Source organism: Nerophis lumbriciformis, linkage group LG15, assembly GCF_033978685.3.
Source record: "Nerophis lumbriciformis linkage group LG15, RoL_Nlum_v2.1, whole genome shotgun sequence".
NCBI classification, from domain to species: domain Eukaryota; kingdom Metazoa; phylum Chordata; class Actinopteri; order Syngnathiformes; family Syngnathidae; genus Nerophis; species Nerophis lumbriciformis.
In genome coordinates, this window is record NC_084562.2 from 36,568,073 (window position 1) to 36,595,515 (window position 27,443).

The 27,443-nt window shown below is 42.6% G+C and overlaps 2 protein-coding genes across 5 annotated transcripts in view; one reads left to right on the top strand and one right to left on the bottom strand.

Moving 5' to 3' along the window:
• LOC133616086 (clusterin-associated protein 1 homolog) overlaps positions 1-15,414 on the top strand; it is a 45,588-nt gene extending 30,174 nt beyond the window's left edge. For all 3 annotated transcript variants that reach the window (XM_061975166.1, XM_061975168.1, XM_061975167.1), the window contains 3 exons: positions 3,922-4,020; positions 6,044-6,084; positions 14,152-15,414. In XM_061975166.1, coding sequence (XP_061831150.1) covers positions 3,922-4,020; positions 6,044-6,084; positions 14,152-14,292 — 281 coding nt within the window. In that variant the 3' untranslated portion in view covers positions 14,293-15,414. The remainder of the gene's footprint in view (positions 1-3,921; positions 4,021-6,043; positions 6,085-14,151) is intronic.
• dapk2a (death-associated protein kinase 2a) overlaps positions 11,933-27,443 on the bottom strand; it is a 34,411-nt gene continuing 18,900 nt past the window's right edge. For both annotated transcript variants that reach the window (XM_061975162.1, XM_061975163.1), the window contains 5 exons: positions 19,812-19,941; positions 19,662-19,737; positions 19,402-19,554; positions 19,292-19,337; positions 11,933-15,153 (listed from right to left, as the gene is read on the bottom strand). In XM_061975162.1, coding sequence (XP_061831146.1) covers positions 14,500-15,153; positions 19,292-19,337; positions 19,402-19,554; positions 19,662-19,737; positions 19,812-19,941 — 1,059 coding nt within the window. In that variant the 3' untranslated portion in view covers positions 11,933-14,499. The remainder of the gene's footprint in view (positions 15,154-19,291; positions 19,338-19,401; positions 19,555-19,661; positions 19,738-19,811; positions 19,942-27,443) is intronic.

Sequence of the window (27,443 nt, forward strand, 5' to 3'; positions counted from 1 at the left end):
GGTGCTTACCTTGGCGGTTGCTTGCGTAGAAGAAGAAGCGCTTCCTGTTCTACCGGGAAAAAAGATGGCGGCTGTTTACCGTAGTTACGAGACCGAAACTTTATGAAAATGAATCTTAATATTTATCCATATATAAAGCGCACCGGGTTAAAAGCCGCACTGTCAGCTTTTGAGTAAATTTGTGGTTTTTAGGTGCGGCTAATGGTGCGGAAAATACGATAATTGAATTTGGTGTTACTTGACCCCATTAGAGCATATGCAGGGCATCTTCAAATGGACGTTAGCTCTGTAATGCCATCATGGAGGAATGGATGAGGTCTACTACTCCATGTCCAAAAGAGTTAAGTCAATGCTGGAAAATAACAAAACAAATAATAATGGCTCCAGAAAATATTAGAATTTTGTCCCAATTTGTACATTTTCCCTCAGTATTTTGTTGCCAGTGGTTGTGAGACATTAATGGCTATGTTTTTAACTTTTTTGATATATTTGTTATACATGTTGTACACTGACTACTTTACATTGTATTAAAGTGTAATGTTTTCAGTATTATCCCATGAAAATATATAATAAGATATTGGCAGAAATGTGAGAATGAACTCATTTTTGTGAAATACTGTATACAGAATCTCTCTGTCTCTCTTTATTAAAACTGTCAAAGATAAGGCAATTAAACACAAACAAATATTGCATTAATCATGTATAAATGCCAGTGACGTGTAGTCACTAGAGGCAGGTGAGGCGGGGCCTCACCTGCCATCATGGAAAGAAAAAAAAAGTAAAAAGAAAAAAAAAAATTAAATTGTTATATGTATCCAGTGATTATACTATAAAGTTATTTTACATTTAACTTCACCAGTTTTAGATTATTTTTATTCAAAATCGCTGAATTTTCACATTTGCCGTTCAAATACTGAGAAGAGACGGTGCGGTGATCAGCAGCCAGTTGAGGCACGTCACTCAGTTGTGCCTCAACATGGATTGCGGACTCGGCTAACTGCTGGCCTGCTGTGCAGTGAGACCGTATTGCTATATGAACTATATTATACATTTCCATAGTTTAGTTAGCTGAGGTATATAATGTACAGTGTATTTTGTCAACAACTGTATGTGTGTAACGTATTTCTTGTGCTGAGCAATCATAAAACTGCTGCGAAGACACACTGTGTGAGGCTCGCAGTAATCCCGCCTCCTGGTGGTAGAGAATGCACTCCCGCCGTAGAATGCACCCCCTGACGGGAGTGTTGTATCAACTAAAGCCCACACTTAAACTTTCTACGTGCAAGATTGAATCTATTTAAAAAAGTTATTTAATAAGAAGCCAAGAAGTGCAAAAACAATAATGTTCGTGTTGGAGGAGTTGTGAATGACTGCAGGGCCACAACATTAGGTACACCTGCAGACTGCAGCACGGACTTCATATTTCATTCATTCACAACTCCTCCAACACGAACATTATTGTTTTTGCACTTTTTGGCTTCTTATTGAGCTGCTGCATTTTTTGGTTGGGTTGTTTATTTCTTTTGAGTAACTTACTTCTACATTTCTAAAAGGGGAGGAATGTAATAGAGTGATCTATGTTTGTCTGTTGCCATCTCCTGGTTAATGTTGGCTATAGCGTATTGTGGTTACTTTTTGGTTGGCCAACGATTTACGTAGTGTTGCGCACCTGACGTCAAGTGTGTTGAGTCTGTTCTGAAGTCTACAGTAAAGAGACGTACTTCATCACCTCGCCTGGTTATTGCCTTCAACCCAATATATTACATAAAGGTAAGACCATAATAAAGTTTTTTTTTAATTAAATGTGCTTTTTTGTGTGCTACAGTTTGTATGTGTAAAGTTAAAGTTAAGTTAAAGTAGCAATGATTGTCACACACACTACGTGTGGTGAAATTTGTCCTCTGCATTTGACCCATCCCTTGATCACCCCCTGGGAGGTGAGGGGAGCAGTGGGCAGCAGCGGCGCCGCGCCCGGGAATAATTTTTGGTGATTTAACCCCCAATTCCAACCCTTGATGCTGAGTGCCAAGCAGGGAAGAATGCTGGTATGAGCTTTTAAACATAACCCGTTAACTGCTGCCAATCAAATGGTGAATAAGATACTCTTTAGGGTTCATATGTTTGTAAATCTGACTGTGATGAAGTCAGTGCCTCACCAGCCATGAACCTCACCGCACGTCACTGATAAATGCAAATTCATCGCACAGTTATTATCTGGTACCTCTACCTGGTTGATCCTGCCAGTAACATATGCTTGTTTCAAAGAATAAGCCATGCAAGTGTAAGCACACACAGACTGTGCAGACTTTGTACATTTTCATTGGATCTTATTTCCAATAACGCCCAATTTTTCTAAATGTGCACTTACTATTATTTTACTTCCAAATTTTGAGCAAATAAATATTGTGCATTCAAGTAAATTATTTACCATATGACATTCTGAAAATAAAACTGCATTTGCGTGAAAATATTATATATTCAGATGATGAAAGCAAGTAATTAAAAGTGACTATTTAAAGATCAAAAGATAATAATATAATAATATATTCTAAAACTAATAGTTTGACAGCACTAATATATATATATATATATATATATACGTAATATATATATATATATGTATATATATATATATATATATATATATATATATATATATATATATATATGTATGTGTGGGAAAAAAATCACAAGACTATTTCATCTCTACAGGCCTGTTTCATGAGGGGGGGTACCCTCAATCATCAGGAGATTTTAATGGGAGCATTCGCATACCATGGTTTATATAGGGCACAGAGTGGGTGGGTACAGGCTGGCCTAGGGGCGTGGTGATTGGCTCATGTTTTACCTAGGAGGTGTTTCCGTCTATGGCGGCATGTTTCGCTGCGCTTGTTGAGGGATGACAGGTCTGGACGGTAAATAATAAACAGTTTCTCTTTCAAGCATAGGTTGCATCATTTTATTACCACTATTGTAAGGTGTGCTGGATGCAAGAATTTGCCATGTTATTGAATATTCAACATTATTGTCTTTGAGGTCCCAAATGTGTTTGCTGAGTTCTGTGGTATTTCGCAGGTTTTTGTTCCTGAAAGAAGCCTTGTGATTGTTCCATCTGGTTTTGAATTCTCCCTCGGTTAATCCTACATATGTGTCGGATGTGTTAATGTCCTTGCGTATTACCTTAGATTGGTAGACAACTGATGTTTGTAAGCACCCCCCGTTGAGAGGGCAATCAGGTTTCTTTCGACAGTTACATCCTTTGTTGGTTTTGGAGTCGCTCTGTCTGGGGGCTCAGCAAACACATTTGGGACCTCAAAGACAATAATGTTGAATATTCAATAACATGGCAAATTCTTGCATCCAGCACACCTTACAATAGTGGTAATAAAAGATGCAACCTATGCTTGAAAGAGAAACTGTTTATTATTTACCGTCCAGACCTGTCATCCCTCAACAAGCGCAGCGAAATTGTAACAGCATGCCGCCATAGACGGAAACACCTCCTAGGTAACACATGAGCCAATCACCACGCCCCTAGGCCAGCCTGTACCCACCCACTCTGTGCCCTATATAAACCATGGTATGCGAATGCTCCCATTAAAATCTCCTGATGATTGAGGGTACCCCCCCTCATGAAACAGGCCTGTAGAGATGAAATAGTCTTGTGATTTTTTCCCACACATACATATATATATATATATATATATATATGTGTGTGTGTGTGTGTATATATACACACACACACACACACACACACACACACATGTACAATATATATATATATATATATATACACACACACATATATACATATATACATAAATATACATATATACACAAACACACACACACACACATATAATTTGTGTTATATACATATGTATATATGTCCTACATACATACAATGTATGTCTATTGCAGTTAATGAGGAAGATACTGTTGAGGAAAAAAGCCAGGATGGTGAGACGGAAGGATGTCAAATGTCTGATCAACAGCTCCCTCTTAATGACATCATAGCAGGTAAATTAACCAAGTAATTAATTAACTTCAGTAGTTCATTTTCCATGTTTTTACATTAGTGAGTTTACGCTCCGCTGGCTTGATATGCCTCAAACCAACAATATAGAAGGTGGCACAAAAAAGTCACTCACAAAGTGAAGCAGTACACCCCTTACTTTTCAGGAAATATTTTTACTACATCGTAAAGGTGCAGATGGCAGTGGATTCAAAATTAAAACGTTTTCAAACAAAAGGACTAATACTCTTAAGCAGTGCCGGCCCAAGCCTCCATGGGGCCCGAAGCAAAATTTGATTTTGGGGCCCTCTATTTCTGCCAATAATATATAAATAATATATAAACTCATTGCGGCTCTGGCAGTGTTGTTTACATGATCCTATTGTCAGCCTGGCATGTCTTTACAAATGACATGTCATTTATAAAGATATGGGGGTGGCCCAGTTAAGAACATAAATAATACCAATGAATGAACGAATGATGTCCAGAGTGCCACATATGGTTCCTAATCTTAAAATGTAGAAAACATTCAGCTACAAGCAGGCCCGGCCCTAACCAATCTGGCGCCCTAGGCAAGATTTTAGGTGGCGCCCCCCCACATCGGCAGTGAAGTGTATATACTCACAAGAAACCGAATAGCTTTGTCTTTGACCTTTTTTTTTTTTTACTTACAACTATACCTAATATATAAAGGGGTGGAAAAGTTACCTGCAGGGCAAACATTAGCTAACCAGAAGGCAATAACAATGTAAACAAAAAACACCTGCTTAAAAGATCTAATACAAATGTCCCTGAGGAATGTAAGGTAGGAGTACTGTAATTACCTAACGTTACATTATTATTTTCCATAACAATTTAGCCCCCTCCACAATATTAACCCGACGTTAAAACAGAACTAGCTATTTATTGATTAGCAATTGCCGAATCATGTAACATTAGCTTAATGCTAAAAAGCCAGGTTACTATCACATTCTGTAACAGACAAATAATTTCATGTAGGCTAACGTTACCTACCTGCTACCTCTGTCTTTTCTCGTTTCTCCTCCTCTTCTTTTCTCTTTTTTCTTCCCTGGGCACATAAAAGTTTTGGCCGTTTTGACATCTTGTGTTGATTTTTTGATGTGGTGACGTCCAAAAAGAGTCATGATACGGGAAGGGAGGGGGCGCACCGTGCGGGGGGGCGTAATGTTGTAACAAATAATATTTCTATTAAATAGGCTTTACTTTGCATTTTAATTAACGTGGGATTATTTTTTGTATTTAGAAATAATAGTACCAACTTTTTTTTTTTTTTTTTTTTTTTTTTCTCCAACATTTGTGGCACTGGCGTGGCGCCCCCTAATGGACGGCGCCCTTAGCATTTGCCTATACGGCCTATGCCACGGGCCGGCCCTGGCTACAAGAGTGGCCTGGGGTTGAACAGTCCAAGTGATAAAGCTTTGTATTTACAGTAAAAGTGTCATCTTGTCTCATCAGTCTTGTACATATTAGTCTATTACTAGTTTATATTTTTAGTTAATTGTTCATATTTAATGTTTACTTTGTACAAAGAGAGCGCAGTCTACTGAAGTTAAATTCCATGTGTGTTAAACATAACTGGACAATAAAGCTGATTCTAATTCACATTATTATTTTTGGTAACAAAAACCTGAAACAGCAATGTGCAAAAATGTTGACCTAAAATTGTGTTTTTGTACAATAATATATCTTTGATCATTTAGAAATCATCAATCAGACTCCTACTTGCAAAAAATAAAAAATAAGAATTTTTTGTTAATTGCTTTTGGGGGCCCCCTGGTGGCCGCGGGGCCCTAAGCAAGCGCTTAGTACGCTTATGCCTTGGGCCGGCTCTGCTCTTAAGTCATATCCAATTTTTACAGCACCCTTGACAAGATAATAATAGCTATACTAATAAAAAGCTTGCTGAAACTTTTCCAAAATACTGGACATTTTTTAAATGCATACTCCATAATGTAACATGACCTTACTGTGTCTTCATGCATTGTGTTTTGATGTCTTTGAATCCAGGAACAACCATCGCAAACATGCTGGGTGGTGACTCTGATGAGGTAAACTGATAGAAACATTTAACACACAAAATTCATGGTTGGATTAACAATATTTAGCGCTCCATGGCTTGTCTTGTCAAAAGAACCCAGGATTTGGAAATGTTGTCAGATTTGTCACAATACAATTGAGCAGAAGAACCTTTTTGTAGTTTCCATGTTACCATACAGACCCGAAGAAATAGACGACCCTGAAAAGGGTCTCTCTTTTTCAAAACTTGCTTTTTGACAAATATTTTTATTTTATGAACTGGTACTCATAACTCCGTTGGCTGGGCTGGGTCACAAATTAAAAACAATTATTGTCATGGTACATTTGCTTTATTTAGGGATGCATACTTCCTGTGATATCTTAGTATCCACTCAAAAAAGAGAAACATCTTCAGTTTTGTTGGCTTTATTTACAGACATAACACTTTCTATGCTATGCAAAAATCCCCACTGTATACTGTAAAGTGCTCTGCAGGCTATACACTACTGCAATCTAATGTCTTGGAATTGCAAATGTATGCAAATATAATACTTGCAAAGAGAGTCAGAAATGTAAGAAAACAGCATGTAAAAACTGGTTATCATAAGCTCGGTGTTAAGTAATAATATATCAATTTAATTTCGATTTTTTTTATTAAAGAATTAACATTTATTAACACATGAACACACAAAGTTACCGAAAATTGGTATAGCCTACTGGTATCGATTCCCACGTACCAGGAATTGGTACTGTATCGGTTCAAATGTGAAAGATATCCATACCTAGCGACACCGCAACTTTGTTTGTATTGCAATACCAATCCGATTTTTTTCTCCTTTTTTTCTTGTAATAATACATTTGCACGCGTGCACTTTGTTTAATATGGTGTTTAAACAAAAATAAGAAATAAAAACCAGCATGTTTACTCTGTGCAACATAACATATACAGGTAAAAGCCAGTAAATTAGAATATTTTGAAAAACTTGATTTATTTCAGTAATTGCATTCAAAAGGTGTAACTTGTACATTATATTTATTCATTGCACACAGACTGATGCATTCAAATGTTTATTTCATTTAATTTTGATGATTTGAAGTGGCAACAAATGAAAATCCAAAATTCCGTGTGTCACAAAATTAGAATATTACTTAAGGCTAATACAAAAAAGGGATTTTTAGAAATGTTGGCCAACTGAAAAGTATGAAAATGAAAAATATGAGCAAGTACAATACTCAATACTTGGTTGGAGCTCCTTTTGCCTCAATTACTGCGTTAATGCGGCGTGGCATGGAGTCGATGAGTTTCTGGCACTGCTCAGGTGTTATGAGAGCCCAGGTTGCTCTGATAGTGGCCTTCAACTCTTCTGCGTTTTTGGGTCTGGCATTCTGCATCTTCCTTTTCACAATACCCCACAGATTTTCTATGGGGCTAAGGTCAGGGGAGTTGGCGGGCCAATTTAGAACAGAAATACCATGGTCCGTAAACCAGGCATGGGTAGATTTTGCGCTGTGTGCAGGCGCCAAGTCCTGTTGGAACTTGAAATCTCCATCTCCATAGAGCAAGTCAGCAGCAGGAAGCATGAAGTGCTCTAAAACTTGCTGGTAGACGGCTGCGTTGACCCTGGATCTCAGGAAACAGAGTGGACCGACACCAGCAGATGACATGGCACCCCAAACCATCACTGATGGTTTGGGTTGGTTTGGTTTGCATTTCCTTTGGAAATCGAGGTCCCAGAGTCTGGAGGAAGACAGGAGAGGCACAGGATCCACGTTGCCTGAAGTCTAGTGTAAAGTTTCCACCATCAGTGATGGTTTGGGGTGCCATGTCATCTGCTGGTGTCGGTCCACTCTGTTTCCTGAGATCCAGGGTCAACGCAGCCGTCTACCAGCAAGTTTTAGAGCACTTCATGCTTCCTGCTGCTGACCTGCTCTATGGAGATGGAGATTTCAAGTTCCAACAGGACTTGGCGCCTGCACACAGCGCAAAATCTACCCGTGCCTGGTTTACGGACCATGGTATTTCTGTTCTAAATTGGCCCGCCAACTCCCCTGACCTTAGCCCCATAGAAAATCTGTGGGGTATTGTGAAAAGGAAGATGCAGAATGCCAGACCCAAAAACGCAGAAGAGTTGAAGGCCACTATCAGAGCAACCTGGGCTCTCATAACACCTGAGCAGTGCCAGAAACTCATCGACTCCATGCCACGCCGCATTAACGCAGTAATTGAGGCAAAAGGAGCTCCAACCAAGTATTGAGTATTGTACATGCTCATATTTTTCATTTTCATACTTTTCAGTTGGCCAACATTTCTAAAAATCCCTTTTTTGTATTAGCCTTAAGTAATATTCTAATTTTGTGACACACGGAATTTTGGATTTTCATTTGTTGCCACTTCAAATCATCAAAATTAAATGAAATAAACATTTGAATGCATCAGTCTGTGTGCAATGAATAAATATAATGTACAAGTTACACCTTTTGAATGCAATTACTGAAATAAATCAAGTTTTTCAAAATATTCTAATTTACTGGCTTTTACCTGTATATTTGATCTGCTGCCACCCCGTGAGTCACAAAAGGGACTTTTTTCTTGATGACAGATGACAACAGAGCTAGACTAATTGACCTTACACTCTAGTCTTACACTCTAGTTTGTATTGCAGCCGCTGCGTCTCTGCTGACGGCATGTCACGTAGCGTTGAATGGAACATTTTTTTTATGTGAAAGTTGCGGCTTTTGTGTCAGATCAAAGGGATGTTTTTTTTCCCTGTGATATTTAAAAATTAAATTCTGGCCGAATCGATACGGATTGGATCTCATAATAACAAAATAGTTTGACAAAACTCAAAGTACTCCAAAACATCCAGAGAGTAGCAGGGTGGGTGTCTGAAGTCTATCCCAGCTACACTCGGTCTAAGGCAGGGGTCGGCAACCTTTACCACTCAAAGAGCCATTTTGACCCGTTTCACAAAATAAAGAAAACAATGGGAGCCACAAAACTCTTTTGAAATTGAAAATGAAATAACACTGCATAAGTTTTTTTTTTGCTTTGCGCTATGTAAACCAGGGGTCTCAGACATGCGGCCCGCACCTTAATATGAAAATGTAATGTTAGTGCGGCCAGCGAGTTTGCTTGACAGCATCACACTTGCCAACCCTCCCAATTTTTCCGGGAGACTCCCGAATTTCAGAGCAATTATTCTCTCGAATGTCTGCTGATTTTCACCCAAACAACAATAATAAGGGCGTGCTATGATGGCACTGCCTTTAGCGCCCTCTACAAAAAGCTTGCCAGCCTAGTCACATGTTGTATGTGGCTTCTGCAGACACACATACTTATGCGCGATCAATACTTGTTCCATTAGGTACACCTGCGTGATCAATACTTGTCCCATTAGGTACACCTGCGCGATCAATACTTGTTCCATTAGGTACACCTGCGTGATCAATACTCGTTCCATTAGGTACACCTGCGTGATCAATACTTGTCCCATTAGGTACACCTGCGCGATCAACACTTGTTCCATTAGGTACACCTGCGTGATCAATACTCGTTCCATTAGGTACACCTGTGTGATCAATACTTGTTCCATTAGGTACACCTGGGTGATCAATACTTGTTCCATTAGGTACACCTGTGTGATCAATACTTGTTCCATTAGGTACACCTGGGTGATCAATACTCGTTCCATTAGGTACACCTGCGTGATCAATACTTGTTCCATTAGGTACACCTGCGTGATCAATACTTGTTCCATTAGGTACACCTGCGCGATCAATACTTGTTCCATTAGGTACACCTGCGCAATCAAACTATGTATTATGTGCAAGGCAAACTTGTTCAACAGCCATACAGGTCACACTGAGGGTGCCCGTTTAAACAACTTTAACACTCTTACTAATATGCGCCACACTGTGAACCCACACCAAACAAGAATGACAAACACATTTCGAGAGAACACCCGCACCGTAACACAACATAAACACAACAGAACAAATACCCAGAATCCCATGCATCCCTAACTCTTCCGGGCTACATTATACACCCCCGCTACCAACAAGTAGTCGTAAGTAAGCCAACAAAGGCTCCTAATTTGTCTGCTGACGTATGCGGTAACATATTGTGTCATTACTCATTCTATTGTCAAAATTATTAAGGACAAGTGGTAGAAAATGTATTAGTAATCTACTTGTTCATTTACTGTTAATATCAGCTTACTTTCTCTTTTAACGTGCTCTATCTACACTTCTGTTAAAATGTAAAACTCCCTTATTATTCTTTGGATACTTTACATTAGTTTTAGATGATACCACAAATTTAGGTATCGATCCGGTACCAAGTAGTTGCAGGATCATGCATTGGTCATAATCAAAGTCCTCATGCGTCCAGGGACGTATTTCGTGAGTTTATAAACATAATATACATTTAAAAAAAAAAAAAAAAAAAGATTTTGTGATGTTTAAAAATATCGATGTAATCATAGTACCGTATTTTCCGCACTATAAGGCGCACCGGATTATTAGCCGCACCTTCAATGAATGGCATATTTCATAACTTTGTCCACCAATAAGCCGCCCCGGACTATAAGCCGCGCCTACGCTGCGCTAAAGGGAATGTCAAAAAAACAGTCAGATAGGTCAGTCAAACTTTAATAATATATTAAAAACCAGCGTTCTAACAACTCTGTCCCAAAATGTACGCAAATGTGCAATCACAAACATAGTAAAATTCAAAATAGTGCAGAGCAATAGCAACATAATGTTGCTCGAACGTTAATGTCACAACACACAAAATAAACATAGCGCTCACTTTCTGAAGTTATTCTTCATTCGTAAATCCTTCGTCTTCGGTGTCCGAAGTGAAACGTTGGGCAAATGTGAGATCCAAAATGGCCGGTTCCGTCTCGTCGAAGTCATCGGAGTCAGTGTCACTGTTATCCAGCAGTTCTGTGAATCCTGCCTTCCGGAAAGCTCGGACCACAGTTGTGACCGAAATATCTGCCCAGGCATTTACGATCCACTGGCAGATGTTGGCGTCGTCTGGCGCTGCCTCCCTGTCTTAGTGAAGGTGTGTTCGCCTTCTGTCATCCATTGTTCCCACGCAGTTAGCAGTCTAGCTTCGAATGCCCTGTTGACACCAATATCTAGCAGCTGGAGGTCTTTTGTCAATCCACCCGGAATGACGGCGAGTATTGAATTAAGCGCGTAAGCGTGTCTCTTATTGTGATGTTATGAGCTAGCAAATATAACAACTACACTACCCAGCATGCAACGATAGTTACGAGCATGCGCGGTAGCCCTGAGAAGCGTTGTTGTATGCTGGCAGTTAGAATGTGGTTATGAGCACGCTGTGAGTAAACGTTGAGAACTCAGTTAACACGCCTCGTCTGCATTATTTATAATTAGACAGACAACACACTTAATAGGAGCCATTTTGGGGTCTTTACATAAACACACAAATGGAAATGAAACGTCACATATCCCAGCATGCACCGCGCGCTTCTTCTTCTTCCGGGGGCGGGTGGTTGCTTACAGTACAAGAAGAAGCGCTTCCTGTTCTATGGGGGCGGGTGCTTACCTTGGCGGTTGCTTGCGTAGAAGAAGAAGCGCTTCCTGCTCTACCGGGGAAAAAAGATGGCGGCTGTTTACCGAAGTTGCGAGAACGAAACTTTATGAAAATGAATCTTAATATTTATCCATATATAAAGCGCACCGGGTTAAAAGCCGCACTGTCAGCTTTTGAGTAAATTTGTGGTTTTTAGGTGCGGCTAATGGTGCGGAAAATACGGTAGTATCAACTAGATACGCTCTTGTACTTGGTATCATTACAGTGGATGTTAGGTGTAGATCCACTGTTTGTTTGCTTACTACCTAATGAGAAGTTGTCTAGTATGTTCACTATCTTAAGGCCAAAATCATTTTTTTGATTGCAATAAGAAACATGTGTTTAATGTACCATAAGATCATCTGTTAAAATAAAGCCAAAAATGCAATTTTTTGTGGTCCCCTTTATTTCGAAAAGTATCAAAATACATTTTGGTACCGGTAAAATAAGAGCACATTTACAAGGAGGAGAATCTTGTTTTAATTGCCCGTGTGTGTGATGGCGCACAAAATGAAATCATAAGCTTGTTTGTAAATAACTAAATGTTTAATCGTTAATAAGGTTTAAAAACGTGATATAATGTTACACATTGATGATTGACAACAAGGGAAGTCAATTAAAGCCAACATCTCATCCGATCTGTTTTACAAAGTTTAACATCTACGTAATTGTGACAAATATAATAATTTATTTGTTAAATCTGTTTTCTTAAACCACTTTTGGTAACACATGCTACCACTGACAATGACGGCTCTGTTTGATTTATTTTATATTATTTGCCGAGTTAAAGCGCAACATTCAAAACGTATTGCTCAGAAAGGTGTTTTTTTAATGTATTTAGTAGCTTTAGCACTTTTATATGGACCTGATGTTTTATTTTAGTAAAGACCACAGACTGCATCTAAAACACAACAAATTATAAAGCAATTTTTTTTTTGGTTTATACATCTATCTTTACAATAATGTAATTCATTTAAATGAAAATACCTCAAATTGGGGGCATTGTCAGCATTTTTTTTTTAGTTGAGATAAAAAATTAGATTAATTCATTACAGACAATAAATTAATCTCTCATTTTCTTAATCGCTCAATAGTACTATAAACAATACTGTATATTGGGGTCAGTACGGTATCCTTGGTGGTGTAATGCTATGCTTCTGCCTTAGGGTATGGGTTCAATTACCATGTCAGGAAGGGCCTTCGGCATAAAAGTTAAGTCAAAACCATAGCTGTGAAGTAGGCTCGCTTATCAGAAAAAGCTAAAAATTGGGTTCGATAGAGTACATATGACGAAATTCATAAATGAACACGCTTCTTTGCTTTTAAAAGCAGGTGAAAATGTAGTTAACGTGAAATACATCATGTACAGATACAAAATAGGCTTAGCAAATTTGAATGTTATCATCATTCTTGCATCCACATTCTGTGTTGAGGCTTGTGATCCATAATCACCTTTCTGTTTAGACAATTGTTCTCTCTACCATCTCTGTTTTGTCACAACTTTGGGTCAGACCGTAGTACTCCAGATGTTTGCTGACAGCCAAAAACACTGCCAAAGGGAACTATTTAGCTTTAGCAGAGGTGCTAACAGTAATTTCCGCAGATTATCTACTTTTGGGCCATGGCTAACTTTTCTGTTTCGTGAAAACACTATGAAGTACCGTATTTTCCGCACTATAAGGCGCACCGGATTATTAGCCGCACCTTCAATGAATGGCATATTTCATAACTTTGTCCACCAATAAGCCGCCCCGGACTATAAGCCGCGCCTACGCTGCGCTAAAGGGAATGTCAAAAAAACAGTCAGATAGGTCAGTCAAACTTTAATAATATATTGAAAACCAGCGTTCTAACAACTCTGTCCCAAAATGTACGCAAATGTGCAATCACAAACATAGTAAAATTCAAAATAGTGCAGAGCAATAGCAACATAATGTTGCTCGAACGTTAATGTCACAACACACAAAATAAACATAGCGCTCACCTTCTGAAGTTATTCTTCATTCGTAAATCCTTCGTCTTCGGTGTCCGAAGTGAAAAGTTGGGCAAATGTGAGATCCAAAATAGCCGGTTCCGTCTCGTCGAAGTCATCGGAGTCAGTGTCACTGTTATCCAGCAGTTCTGTGAATCCTGCCTTCCGGAAAGCTCGGACCACAGTTGTGACCGAAATATCTGCCCAGGCATTTACGATCCACTGGCAGATGTTGGCGTCGTCTGGCGCTGCCTCCCTGTCTTAGTGAAGGTGTGTTCGCCTTCTGTCATCCATTGTTCCCACGCAGTTAGCAGTCTAGCTTCGAATGCCCTGTTGACACCAATATCTAGCGGCTGGAGGTCTTTTGTCAAAATGAATCTTAATATTTATCCATATATAAAGCGCACCGGGTTAAAAGCCGCACTGTCAGCTTTTGAGTAAATTTGTGGTTTTTAGGTGCGGCTAATGGTGCGGAAAATACGGTAGATACATTATCTACTTATATATACTTTTTTTTTTCAGTCAGAAGACAGTGATAGAGATGAAGAAGATGAGGGCCCGGAAATGGAGGGCTTTTTGAAGGGCGCAGAGACCATGAGGCCTCACACTTCCAAGGGAGGCATGAAACACCCTCTGTTGGCAAAGAGTGATGATGACTTTTGAATAAAGAATACACCTTTTAAAGTGACTAACCCTAACCTACAAAACCCCCTTTACTAGAAAATTGTGACAACACAAAGTCCTTACTCTAATCTGATCACCCAACTGGCCTTAACCCACAAAAAACCCTCTTCTGAAAAAGAGTACACACATTCAAAGTCCAAACTCTTTACCCTAAATTGCACAGTTACTCTTTCTAGAATTTTCATTTTATCTTTGCTGTCCAGCTTCAGTTAGGTCCAGGTTGATCCCAGACAGCAGTTCTCCTCCACAGGAGTGGTTCAGCAACTCTTTCAGGGCTTCATTTACTTCATTGTTGAAGACAGTGCTGAAGTTGCCATTGGGGAAACCACCACCTCCGTCCACGGGACATGAACCCATCGCCTCCTGCACCCATTTCAACTCATTGCTGAGCTCCAGGTGGAGTGCATCAAAGTGCTTCTGTCTTTCTTGGTAGCGGCTGTTGACGCTACTGAGGTTGGAGCTAAAAGACTGCATGTCATCCTGAAGACTCCTCTTCAGGGCCTCCAGCTTACGGAACTCGTAACGGATTTGTGAGAGCTCATGACGCGCCCCCTCACTCTCCTCCTTGTACCAGGCCTCTTTCTCATTATATATAGAGACCATGGCATCGATATCTTCTTGCAGAGAATCATGGGATGCGGCCAAGCTGATAAATAACCGTTCCATATGATCGATGTCCTCAACCACTTGGGCAAAGCGCTCAAAGTTTACGTAGGTGTTGTTAGGCGGCATGCTTGAGTGGGACTTTATTGTGTACTCCCTCAGGCGCTTGGTCTTAAGCTGGCGCCTCTCTCTTTTCTGAAGCTCTTTACCTTTATTATCCTCTTTGTGCTCATTAGGCTGCAAGATTCAAACAATGCATAGTTAATACAGTATATGTTTAAAGTGGCCCTGAGACAGAATCCAAAAATGTATGAGCCATATTTCAAACCATGCCAATCATGGTACTTCGGGCCTGAGCGACTCAAAACATGTGTAAAGTTGATAGCACACGCAAAGCTCATGCGTCAAGTATTGTGCCTCTTAATTAAGCAAAATAGCAAGCACAATACATTTAGGGTGTCTTCATGTATATGCAGAATATATGATGATTTGGATGCTGTAGGGCTGTCTTGGTTGACAAGACTCTGCAGCATCGCGTGGACATCGGGGGCAGTACCTCTGGATTGGCAGACTGGGGTGGTGGTTCCTCTCTTTAAAAAGGGGAACCGGAGGGTGTGTTCTAACTATCGTGGGATCACACTCCTCAGCCTTCCCGGTAAGGTCTATTCAGGTGTACTGGAGAGGAGGCTACGCCGGATAGTCGAACCTCGGATTCAGGAGGAACAGTGTGGTTTTCGTCCTGGTCGTGGAACTGTGGACCAGCTCTATACTCTCGGCAGGGTCCTTGAGGGTGCATGGGAGTTTGCCCAACCAGTCTACATGTGCTTTGTGGACTTGGAGAAGGCATTCGACCGTGTCCCTCGGGAAGTTCTGTGGGGAGTGCTCAGAGAGTATGGGGTTTCTTCGGACTGTCTGATTGTGGCGGTCCGCTCCCTGTATGATCAGTGTCAGAGCTTGGTTCGCATTGCCGGCAGTAAGTCGGACACGTTTCCGGTGAGGGTTGGACTCCGCCAAGGCTGCCCTTTGTCACCGATTCTGTTCATAACTTTTATGGACAGAATTTCTAGGCGCAGTCAAGGCGTTGAGGGGGTCCGGTTTGGTGGCTGCAGGATTAGGTCTCTGCTTTTTGCAGATGATTTGGTCCTGATGGCTTCATCTGGCCAGGATCTTCAGCTCTCACTGGATCGGTTCGCAGCTGAGTGTGAAGCGACTGGGATGAGAATCAGCACCTCCAAGTCCGAGTCCATGGTTCTCGCCCGGAAAAGGGTGGAGTGCCATCTCCGGGTTGGGGAGGAGATCTTGCCCCAAGTGGAGGAGTTCAAGTACCTCGGAGTCTTGTTCACGAGTGAGGGAAGAGTGGATCGTGAGATCGACAGGCGGATCGGTGCGGCGTCTTCAGTAATGCGGACGCTGTATCGATCCGTTGTGGTGAAGAAGGAGCTGAGCCGGAAGGCAAAGCTCTCAATTTACCGGTCGATCTACGTTCCCATCCTCACCTATGGTCATGAGCTTTGGGTTATGACCGAAAGGACAAGATCACGGGTACAAGCGGCCGAAATGAGTTTCCTCCGCCGGGTGGCGGGGCTCTCCCTTAGAGATAGGGTGAGAAGCTCTGTCATCCGGGGGGAGCTCAAAGTAAAGCTGCTGCTCCTCCACATCGAGAGGAGCCAGATGAGGTGGTTCGGGCATCTGGTCAGGATGCCACCCGAGCGCCTCCCTAAGGAGGTGTTTAGGGCATGTCCGACCGGTAGGAGGCCACGAGGAAGACCCAGGACACGTTGGGAAGACTATGTCTCCCGGCTGGCCTGGGAACGCCTCGGGATCCCCCGGGAGGAGCTGGACGAAGTGGCTGGGGAGAGGGAAGTCTGGCCTTCCCTGTTTAGGCTGCTGCCCCCGCGACCCGACCTCGGATAAGCGGAAGAAGATGGATGGATGGATGGATGATGATTTTAGAAATGGCCACAATACTGGGTGGAGGGGATGTAAATGCAATGTGACTTAAGGCATTCAGTATTTCAACATGTGTCTTTTTTTAATTCTGACAGTCCAAATAAGTCAACAGATATTAACAATTCTCTCTCCATCGTTTGTCATTTCACAATGACACAGCCAGTTTGCACGTATCTTTAGAGCGTGCTGGAGAGACCCAAAATTAGTGGCCGCTCAACGTTTCAAGCTTAATGATTACATTTACATTGTCTTTAAGATGATATAATTGAATTGATTAGTTTTTGTGTCTGTTGGATTTTTTTTTTTTTACATGGCAGGTTTTTTTTAAATATGGAAAAACTTCTTGCAACACTACATTTTTAATTCCAGCGCACCAAAGTTAGTTCTGTTGGTTTTCCGGAGCATGCCTCTGGCTTATTGTAGCCCAAAAAAATGTGACATTGTTGTGTGCTGCATGTTCCACAACAAAGCCCCACAGCTTGGAGCACGATGTCATGGATGTGCAGTAAATGACTATCTCCATGGTGACCGACGGGGGTACATGAAAAAAGATGGTCCGCATCACTTGTATACTTATATCAATCATGTACGCAGCCTTAGTAAATCAGCTGCAACACGTCTAATAGCACACACAATTTTATAGCATGTACATGTTTTTTTGCACTTCTTGGGGTCTTAGCAGATCAGGCCCTTGGTGTTTATATAAATGGGGATGACTTATCAGACTGCAAAAACGGAGCAGACAAGTCAGAAAGCAGCTCGAAGATGGTCTGTAAAACAATCTAAGAAAGTGGTTTGAATGGAGAAAAAAATGCATAATATGACACATTTAAGTTCATCCATCCATCCATCTTCTTCCGCTTATCCGAGGTCGGGTCGCGGGGGCAGCAGCCTAAGCAGAGAAGCCCAGACTTCCCTCTCCCCAGCCACTTCGTCCAGCTCCTCCCGGGGGATCCCGAGGCGTTCCCAGGCCAGCCGGGAGACATAGTCTTCCCAACGTGTCCTGGGTCTTCCTCGTGGCCTCCTACCGGTCGGACATGCCCTGAACACCTCCTTAGGGAGGCGCTCGGGTGGCATCCTGACCAGATGCCCGAACCACCTCATCTGGCTCCTCTCGATGCGGAGGAGCAGCGGCTTTACTTTGAGCTCCCCCCGGATGACAGAGCTTCTCACCCTATCTCTAAGGGAGAGCCCCGCCACCCGGCGGAGGAAACTCATTTCGGCCGCTTGTACCCGTGATCTTGTCCTTTCGGTCATAACCCAAAGCTCATGACCATAGGTGAGGATGGGAACGTAGATCGACCGGTAAATTGAGAGCTTTGCCTTCCGGCTCAGCTCCTTCTTCACCACAACGGATCGATACAGCGTCCGCATTACTGAAGACGCCGCACCGATCCGCCTGTCGATCTCACGATCCACTCTTCCCTCACTCGTGAACAAGACTCCGAGGTACTTGAACTCCTCCACTTGGGGCAAGATCTCCTCCCCAACCCGGAGATGGCACTCCACCCTTTTCCGGGCGAGAACCATGGACTCGGACTTGGAGGTGCTGATTCTCATCCCAGTCGCTTCACACTCAGCTGCGAACCGATCCAGTGAGAGCTGAAGATCCTGGCCAGATGAAGCCATCAGGACCAAATCATCTGCAAAAAGCAGAGACCTAATCCTGCAGCCACCAAACCGGATCCCCTCAACGCCTTGACTGCGCCTAGAAATTCTGTCCATAAAAGTTATGAACAGAATCGGTGACAAAGGGCAGCCTTGGCGGAGTCCAACCCTCACCGGAAACGTGTCCGACTTACTGCCGGCAATGCGAACCAAGCTCTGACACTGATCATACAGGGAGCGGACCGCCACAATCAGACAGTCCGAAACCCCATACTCTCTGAGCACTCCCCACAGGACTTCCCGAGGGACACGGTCGAATGCCTTCTCCAAGTCCACAAAGCACATGTAGACTGGTTGGGCAAACTCCCATGCACCCTCAAGGACCCTGCCGAGAGTATAGAGCTGGTCCACAGTTCCACGACCAGGACGAAAACCACACTGTTCCTCCTGAATCCGAGGTTCGACTATCCGGCGTAGCCTCCTCTCCAGTACACCTGAATAGACCTTACCGGGAAGGCTGAGGAGTGTGATCCCACGATAGTTAGAACACACCCTCCGGTTCCCCTTTTTAAAGAGAGGAACCACCACCCCGGTCTGCCAATCCAGAGGTACTGCCCCCGATGTCCACATTTAAGTTGATCCCTTTTATGTTGACAACCCGTCTTTGTCGACCAACTCAAGTCACGACTAAAAAGTGTCAATATGAGCTGACAAACATAAATCGTCAACCGCTTTTGTCGACCTAAACTGTTCATAGAAGTCAACTTTCATGTCGACATGCCCTACAGACACAGCAAAGTGGAACATTTGACATTACCTTGATCCATGGGTGATTGAGAGCATCTTGAATAGTGAGTCTTTTCCTGCAATGAAATGAGTCTAAACATTACCATGGCATGTCTGATGCCAGTCTTAAGAAACTCTTACTTCTTATCTCGCTCCAGCAACCGGCTGATGAAATTTTTGGCCAGCTCGCTGGTGTTGCAGAAGAACTCTTCATCAAAGTCATAGTTCACAGCAGAAATGTTCCTGAGTGTGTCCTGTTTAGTTTCTCCAAGAAAAGGAGAAGCACCGCTTAAACTGGAATGAAATAAAAGGTGTGTGCAGTTAATTACTCTGTTTAGGGCGTGAGATGCAGTGCGATCAGTATACGAGGTCAATTTTAGAAGTTGCTATTTTTCACTTGCAGGATGTAGGTGATGACGCCAATGCTCCACATGTCTGCTTCCAAACCCAGTGGCTCATAGCTGACAATCTCAGGTGCTTAAAGAAACCGACATGAACTGTTAAAAGAAAGAACACACAGAACTGCAAATTAAAACAACAACCAGTCTTACCAACAAACTCGGGCGTTCCAAAGATGTTTTTGAACTCCACTCCAGCTTCAATTTTGTGGGCGAGGCCGAAGTCAATGAGTTTGATCCTTGGCAACGGTACTTTCTTGTCTAGTAGCATTATGTTTTCAGGCTGGAGGGAAACACATTTGAGGTGATTGGTTATAAACAAAATATTGAATGACAGCCTCTTGAACCTCTTGTAATTTAACATTTCTATTAACATTATTTCCTCAAGTTATTTTGGGCAGCCGGTGGCACAGGGGTCAATGCGTGTGCCTCGCAATAAGGTCTTGGGTGACGCTAACTCACAAAACACACATTTTGAACAAATTGAGGAAACTCAAATCAGACTTGGGCAGCACCCTGGCACAGGTTCACAATACGAAGGTCCTGGGTTCGATCCACACGCTCGGGTTCTTTCCATACATAGGCCGGCGGGGCAGTGATCCAGCCCTCTGAACCCACTGTCCACTGAGAACCTTTCGATCACAACCCCCTGAACCCCCCGGCCACAGGTCCGGCCGCCTTAGGGACAACCCCCGACAAGCCCGCACCCAGACGACGGCACGTCACCGGGTGTGAAGGACAGCGCGCCAGAGCGCGAGGGCAGACCTGAGCTGACTCCCGACAAGCCAACCACACAACAAACGATAATGAAGCTGGCAAGTTCGCCAGCCCTGACAGCCAACACGTGCCACAAGTCACATTGGCCCACAACGCAAACAAACGGCATCAGAAACAATGGCGACAATACCCCAGACAACAAGCATCACTTGATCAAATCAAAGTAATCAATAAACCGCGACCAACAACCAAACGCAACAGGACCATGGAGACCAACCAGTTGCAGCTCGCCAGCCAGCCCAAACGCCAACACGCAAACAAGAGATATCAACACCTCCCCCACTAAAAGACTCCACTCTCCAATCCAAACCCACACAAACACACCACCGCCCAAACACCCACACCAAACAAGAGGGCTGCGCTGCCCCTGCATCTAGCCACTGACACAGACCTCACAGCGCAAGGCAAAAAAACAAAACAAAAATTAATACCATTTTATTTTAAATACAATTAAAAACTTACACCCCCAGCGATGTCTCTGCCCGGGAATGGCAGGCTACCAGACCGCAGTCCCCGGAGCCCCGCGACGGACGAAACCCAACCGACTCGTGCATGTGATGTGGGAGTGTATAAGGCCCCCAGAGTGTCTACTGTGTTGTTAAAATTAGGAGGTCAGCCATTACAGCCGACGTCCAGTCCCTATTGATGTGTGCACTGTAGCGTGAGGGAGATATGTATGTGGGTGCGGACTAATAATGTGATTAAAAATTGGGGGACAACAAGGCCATGGTGGGTCCTTACTATGCCAAGCTCCCCAAACCTTAAGTGTCTAACATGCAGTTAAAATTGAGGGATGGAAGAACAGGGGACAAGTCAGAAGGACTGGAGCCCCAAGGCATGGAGACATCCTCATCCATCCGCCATGCCTCCCCGCAGGACAATCCCTCGAAGTGTATATGTATACCGTACCGTGCACACATATACACATTCTTACATACATACACACACATACACATATGTATACTTATACAGTATACATACACATACATATACATACACACATTTACAGTACGTACATACAGTACACACATACATACACATACATATACGCATACTTATCCATCAAACACACACATACCCATATATATACACACACACACACACATACACGTACACAAACATACAGAGGTGTGGACTCGAGTCACATGACTTGGACTCGAGTCAGACTCGAGTCATGAATTTGATGACTTTAGACTCGACTTGACAAAATGTAAAAAGACTTGCAACTCGACTTAGACTTTAACATCAATGACTTGTGACTTCACTTGGACTTGAGCCTTTTGAATTGACATGACTTGACAGGACTTGCTACTTTCCCCAAAACCCAAAGATGAAAAAGTTATTTGGGAGCGCTCCGTATTTTTCATTGTGTACTTGTCTATCAGCGTTGCGTGTGTCAGCTGGTGTGGTCTCAGTACAACAGCCAATCAAATTAGATCTGCTTTGTTTTCATCACACAGCATTCATCCAATCAAATTGCAGGACAACCAACGAAGAAGACATGTCCAAACCACACGCCAGTGAACAAAAAATGATACCTAAAATAATTTTGTTTGGGTATAAAAATTACGAAGTGGTCAACACAAAACGGTTTGCAGTATGCAACACATGCGGTTCGAAAATTACTGATGGAGAGGCAACAACTTCCAACTTCGTCCAGCATTTGAAGTTGCACAAAGAACGGTAAGTTTTGAATGTAAGATAACGTTTATTGGCTAAGTAACGTGACTTTTATTTGCTGTGTAGTTAAATCAGTGAGGCTGTAAACTCACTGCTAACGTTATAACGTTATTGCAAACACGGGAATCTGTTGCCGTTCACTACCTTATTCATACTTTTTGTTCAGTGATTTTTTTAAGCAGGGTTACGTTAGTCAATATATCACACGTAACGTTAGACGGCGGTCAGCAGCACCGCGTATTTTAGCCACCTAAAAAAAGACAAAAATAGTCAAATAAAGGTCAGTTAAAATGTATACTATATTATGAATATGTGTACCGTTTTAGCTAGCTTTCTGACATACTGTTGGTTGTTTACCTCAGTGGTCCCCAACCACCGGGCCGCGGCCCGGTACTGGTCCGTGGATCGATTGGTATCGGGCCGCACAAGAAATAATTTTTTTTTCTTTTCTTTTTTTTAATTAAATCAACATAAAAAACACAAGATACACTTACAAGTAGTGCACCAACCCAAAACAACTCTCTCCCCCTTTTGTTCTGGGCATTGAACATGAAGACTCTTCCTTCACTGTTCCGAGTGGCCATGAGAGTCTTGGCAGTGCCTGCCTCCAGTGCTCCAGTGGAGCGAGTTTTCAGCCATGGTGGCATCATACTACGCCCCCATCGTGCACAAATGACTGACAGACTCTTGGCTAATTTGGTCTTTTGCAAATGCAATGCAGCATAGGGCCCTGACATATAAAAAGTACAACTTTTTTGTTATGTTCACGTATATGTCATGTTTTTTCAATGTTAACACTTTTGTACAAATAAGTACATTTGCACTTTATTTTTCAATGTGTTTGTTCTGTAAAGGAATGAGTTAATGTTTAAAATGACTGGTTAATAGTGCTATTATAAAGTGCAATGTCAGCACAATTTTCTTTCCTGCAATTTAAAATGCACTTCTTTTAATACATAAATACAGCATTTGAAAAGCATACACAATCTGTGTTAATATATTAGTCTGTGGTTAAAAGGACTTGAAAGGACTCGAAACTCAAAATGCAGGACTTAGGACTTGACTTGAGTCTTTCCAGTCTTGACTTTGGACTTGACTCGGGGCTTGCCTGTCTTGACTCGGGACTTGACTCGGACTTGAGGGCAAAGACTTGAGACTTACTTGTGACTTGCAAAACAATGACTTGGTCCCACCTCTGCAAACATACACATATACACCTATATGTATATATGTATATATATATATATATATATATAAATGTACACATACACATACTGTATATATAATTACATACATATATGTATATATACAGGTACACACATACATATACACAGATTTTACCGTATACAAAACCCAAAACCAGTGAAGTTGGCACGTTGTGTAAATCGTAAATAAAAACAGAATACAATGATTTGCAAATCCTTTTTAACCTATATTTAATTGAATAGACTGCAAAGACAAGATACTTAACTTTTGAACCGGAAAACGTTATTTTTTTGCAATTATTAGCTCATTTAGAATTTGATGCCTGCAATATGTTTCAAAGAAGCTGGCACAAGTGGCAAAAAATACTGAGAAAGCTGAAGAATGCTCATCAAAGACTTATTTGGAACATCCCACAGGTGAACAGGCTAATTGGGAACAGGTGGGTGCCAGGATTGGGTATAAAAGCAGCTTCCATGAAATGCTCAGTCATTCACAAACAAGGATGGGGTGGGGGTCACCACTTTGTGAACAAATGTGTGAGCAAATTGTCCAACAGTTTAAGAACAACATTTCTCAATGAGCTATTGCAAGGAATTTAAGGATTTCACCATCTACGGTCCGTAATATCATCAAAAGGTTCAGAGAATCTGGAGAAATCACTGCACGTAAGCCATGATATTACGGACCTTCGATCCCTCAGGCGGTACGGCATCAAAAATCAGTGTGTAAAGGATATCACCACATGGGCTCAGGAACACGTCAGAAAACCACTGTCAGTAACTACAGTTTGTCGCTACATCTGTAAGTGCAAGTTAAAACTCAACCCAGAACACAGAATCACCCAGAAATTCTGCCGGCTTCACCGGGCCCGAGCTCATCTAAGATGGACTGATGCACAGTGGAAAAGTGTTCTGTGGTCTGATGAGTCCACATTTCAAATTGTTTTTGGAAACTATGGACGTCGTGTCCTCCGGAAACAAAGAGGAAAAGAAGCATCCGGATTGTTATAGGCGCCAAGTTCAAAAGCCAGCATCTGTGATGGTATGGGGGTGTATTAGTGCCCAAGGCATGGGTAACTTACACATCTGTGAAGGCGCCATTAATGCTGAAAGGTACATACAGGTTTTGGAGCAACATATGTTGCCATCCAAGCAACGTTATCATGGACGCCCCTGCTTATTTCAGCAAGACAATGCCAAGCCAAGTGCAACAACAGCGTGGCTTCATAGTAAAAGAGTGCGGGTACTAGACTGGCCTGCCTGTAGTCCAGACCTGTCTCCCATTGAACATGTGTGGCGCAATATGAAGCTTAAAATACCACAACGGAGACCCCGGACTCCAGATTTCCACCTGAAAAGCTTAAAAAATTGGGCTCCTCAGTTCCCAAATGTTTAGACTAGACTAGACTTAGACTTAGACTAGACTTAGACTTCCTTTTTATTGTCATTTAAATTTGAACTTTACAGTACAGATAAGAACGAAATTTCGTTGCATTAGCTCGTTGTAGTGCAGGATAAAAGAGCACAATAAGGTGCAGATATAAATACATAGATTACTGTACAGATAAATATATTGCACTTTTGCATATGCATCTACGTTTATGGATGTATGTTATATTGTCTTTATATTCCAGCGAGTTAATTCATTTTTGGGGGGAATTGAGGGGAAAAAAATTGAGTTTACTGAGTGTTCTTAAAAGGAAAGGCCATGTAACACACTGGTAAAAATGCCCCTGTGCCAAATTTTTTTGCAATGTGTTGCTGCCATTAAATTCTAAGTTAATGCCATCCATCCATTCATCCATCTTCTTCCGTTTATCCGAGGTCGGGTCGCGAGGGCAGCAGCCTAAACAGGGAAGCCCAGACTTCCCTCTCCCAAGCCACTTCGTCCAGCTCTTCCCGGGGGATCCCGAGGCGTTCCCAGGCCAGCCGGGAGACATAGTCTTCCCAACGTGTCCTGGGTCTTCCCCGTGGCCTCCTACCGGTCCATCCTCACCAGATGCCCGAACCACCTTATTTGGCTCCTCTTGATGTGGAGGAGCAGCGGCTTTACTTTGAGCTCCCCCCGGATGGCAGAGCTTCTCACCCTATCTCTCAGGGAGAGCCCCGCCACCCGGCAGAGGAAACTCATTTCGGCCGCTTGTACCCGTGATCTTGTCCTTTCGGTCATAACCCAAAGCTCATGACCGTAGGTAAGGATGGGATGAGAGTTTTGCCTTCCGGCTCAGCTCCTTCTTCACCACATCGGATCGATACAGCGTACGCATTACTGAAGACGCTGCACCGATCCGCCTGTCGATCTCACGATCCACTCTTCCCTCACTCGTGAACAAGACTCTGAGGTACTTGAACTCCTCCACTTGGGGCAGGGTCTCCTCCGCAACGCGGAGATGGCACTCCACCCTTTTCCGGGCGAGAACCATGGACTCGGACTTGGAGGTGCTGATTCTCATCCCAGTCGCTTTACACTCAGCTGCGAACCGATCCAGTGAGAGCTGAAGATCCTGGCCAGATGAAGCCATCAGGACCACATCATCTGCAAAAAGCAGAGACCTAATCCTGCAGCCACCAAACCGGATCCCCTCAACGCCTTGACTGCGCCCAGAAATTCTCTCCATAAAAGTTATGAACATAATTGGTGACAAAGGGCAGCCTTGGCGGAGTCCAACCCTCACTGGAAACGTGTCCGACTTACTGCCGGCAATGCGGACCAAGCTCTGACACTGATCATACAGGGAGCGGACCGCCACAATCAGACAGTCCGATACCCCATAGTCTCTGAGCACTCACCACAGGACTTCCCAAGGGACACGGTTGAATGCCTTCTCCAAGTCCACTGGGCAAACTCTCATGCACCCTCAAGGACCCTGCCGAGAGTATAGAGCTGGACGGCTTTACACAACAAGGAGACGAAGCAGAAGAACGAGGAAGATACAGCCGTGGCGACGAGGAGTAAAATGAAGAAATACGCTTGTAAGTTCCAAGCCGTAGCTGCGATTGGACCTGGATAGCCTCTGGGAAGAAGTAGTGGACTACCAAGTGCTTGGCAGTGAAAATCTTCCTCAGGAAGCAAAGATTGACCGGTTTTGGGCCATGCTAGGGAGAGATGGAAGATTCCAGACTCTAGTGCATTTGATGAAAGCACTTTTGTGCGTGCCACACAGCAATGCATCATCAGAGAGGGTGTTCAGCATCGTTAGAAAAATAGTGACAGAGAATAGAAGAAGGATGGACAATTCAACCCTTAACTCAACAATGAGTAGATGAGTGTTATGTGTGTGTATATGTGTAAATAAATGAACACTGAAATTCAAGTATTTATGTATATATATATATATGTATATATATATATATATATATATGAAATACTTGACTTAGTGAATTCTAGCTGTAAATATACTTCTCCCCTCTTAACCACGCCCCCCAACCACGACCCCCCCCCCCACCTCCCGGAATCGGAGGTCTCAAGGTTGGCAAGTATGCCCTCAAGGCTTAGTGGTTGGTCCACTCTTTGACAAATCGATGGCCCCGTTTACACAGCACACCAAATCACCCTCAAGTGACATAGATCGGATTTTTTTGCCAGTCTAAATGCTCCAAAGTGCTTCAAATCTGATCTTTTGGCATCAGATTCAGGCCACATGAGGAGGTAGTCCTGAATCCGATTGGAAAATCAGATTTTTTCCAATGTGACTGCAATCTAAAAGCAATGCGACCTGAATGTTACCTGAATGTGATTTTTTTCATCAGCTTTGGGCAACCTACGTTATTCGTTTGCAGTCGCAGTCGCAGTCGCCATCGCCATCACAAAATCCGGTTTTGTTTTTTATTTAAGACGACTGAATTTTCGGTGCATCACTCGTCAACATATAAGGCTACATGTAATATATTAATATGTATTTGGATTCCAAAGAAGTAGCGATTGTTGAAAGACCAGAATTGACGCTGTGGCGTATTTGTTTACATGCGAGTTAAAAAATAAAGCTCCCGTAGATCCTCGTTGATGTCCGTGTCTCCTCTACTTAACAGCCATAAAAGGATTACAACTCTACCAAATATATTACACTATATACATCCATTCATTCATTATATTACTTTCACTTACTTTCACGTATAAAAATGA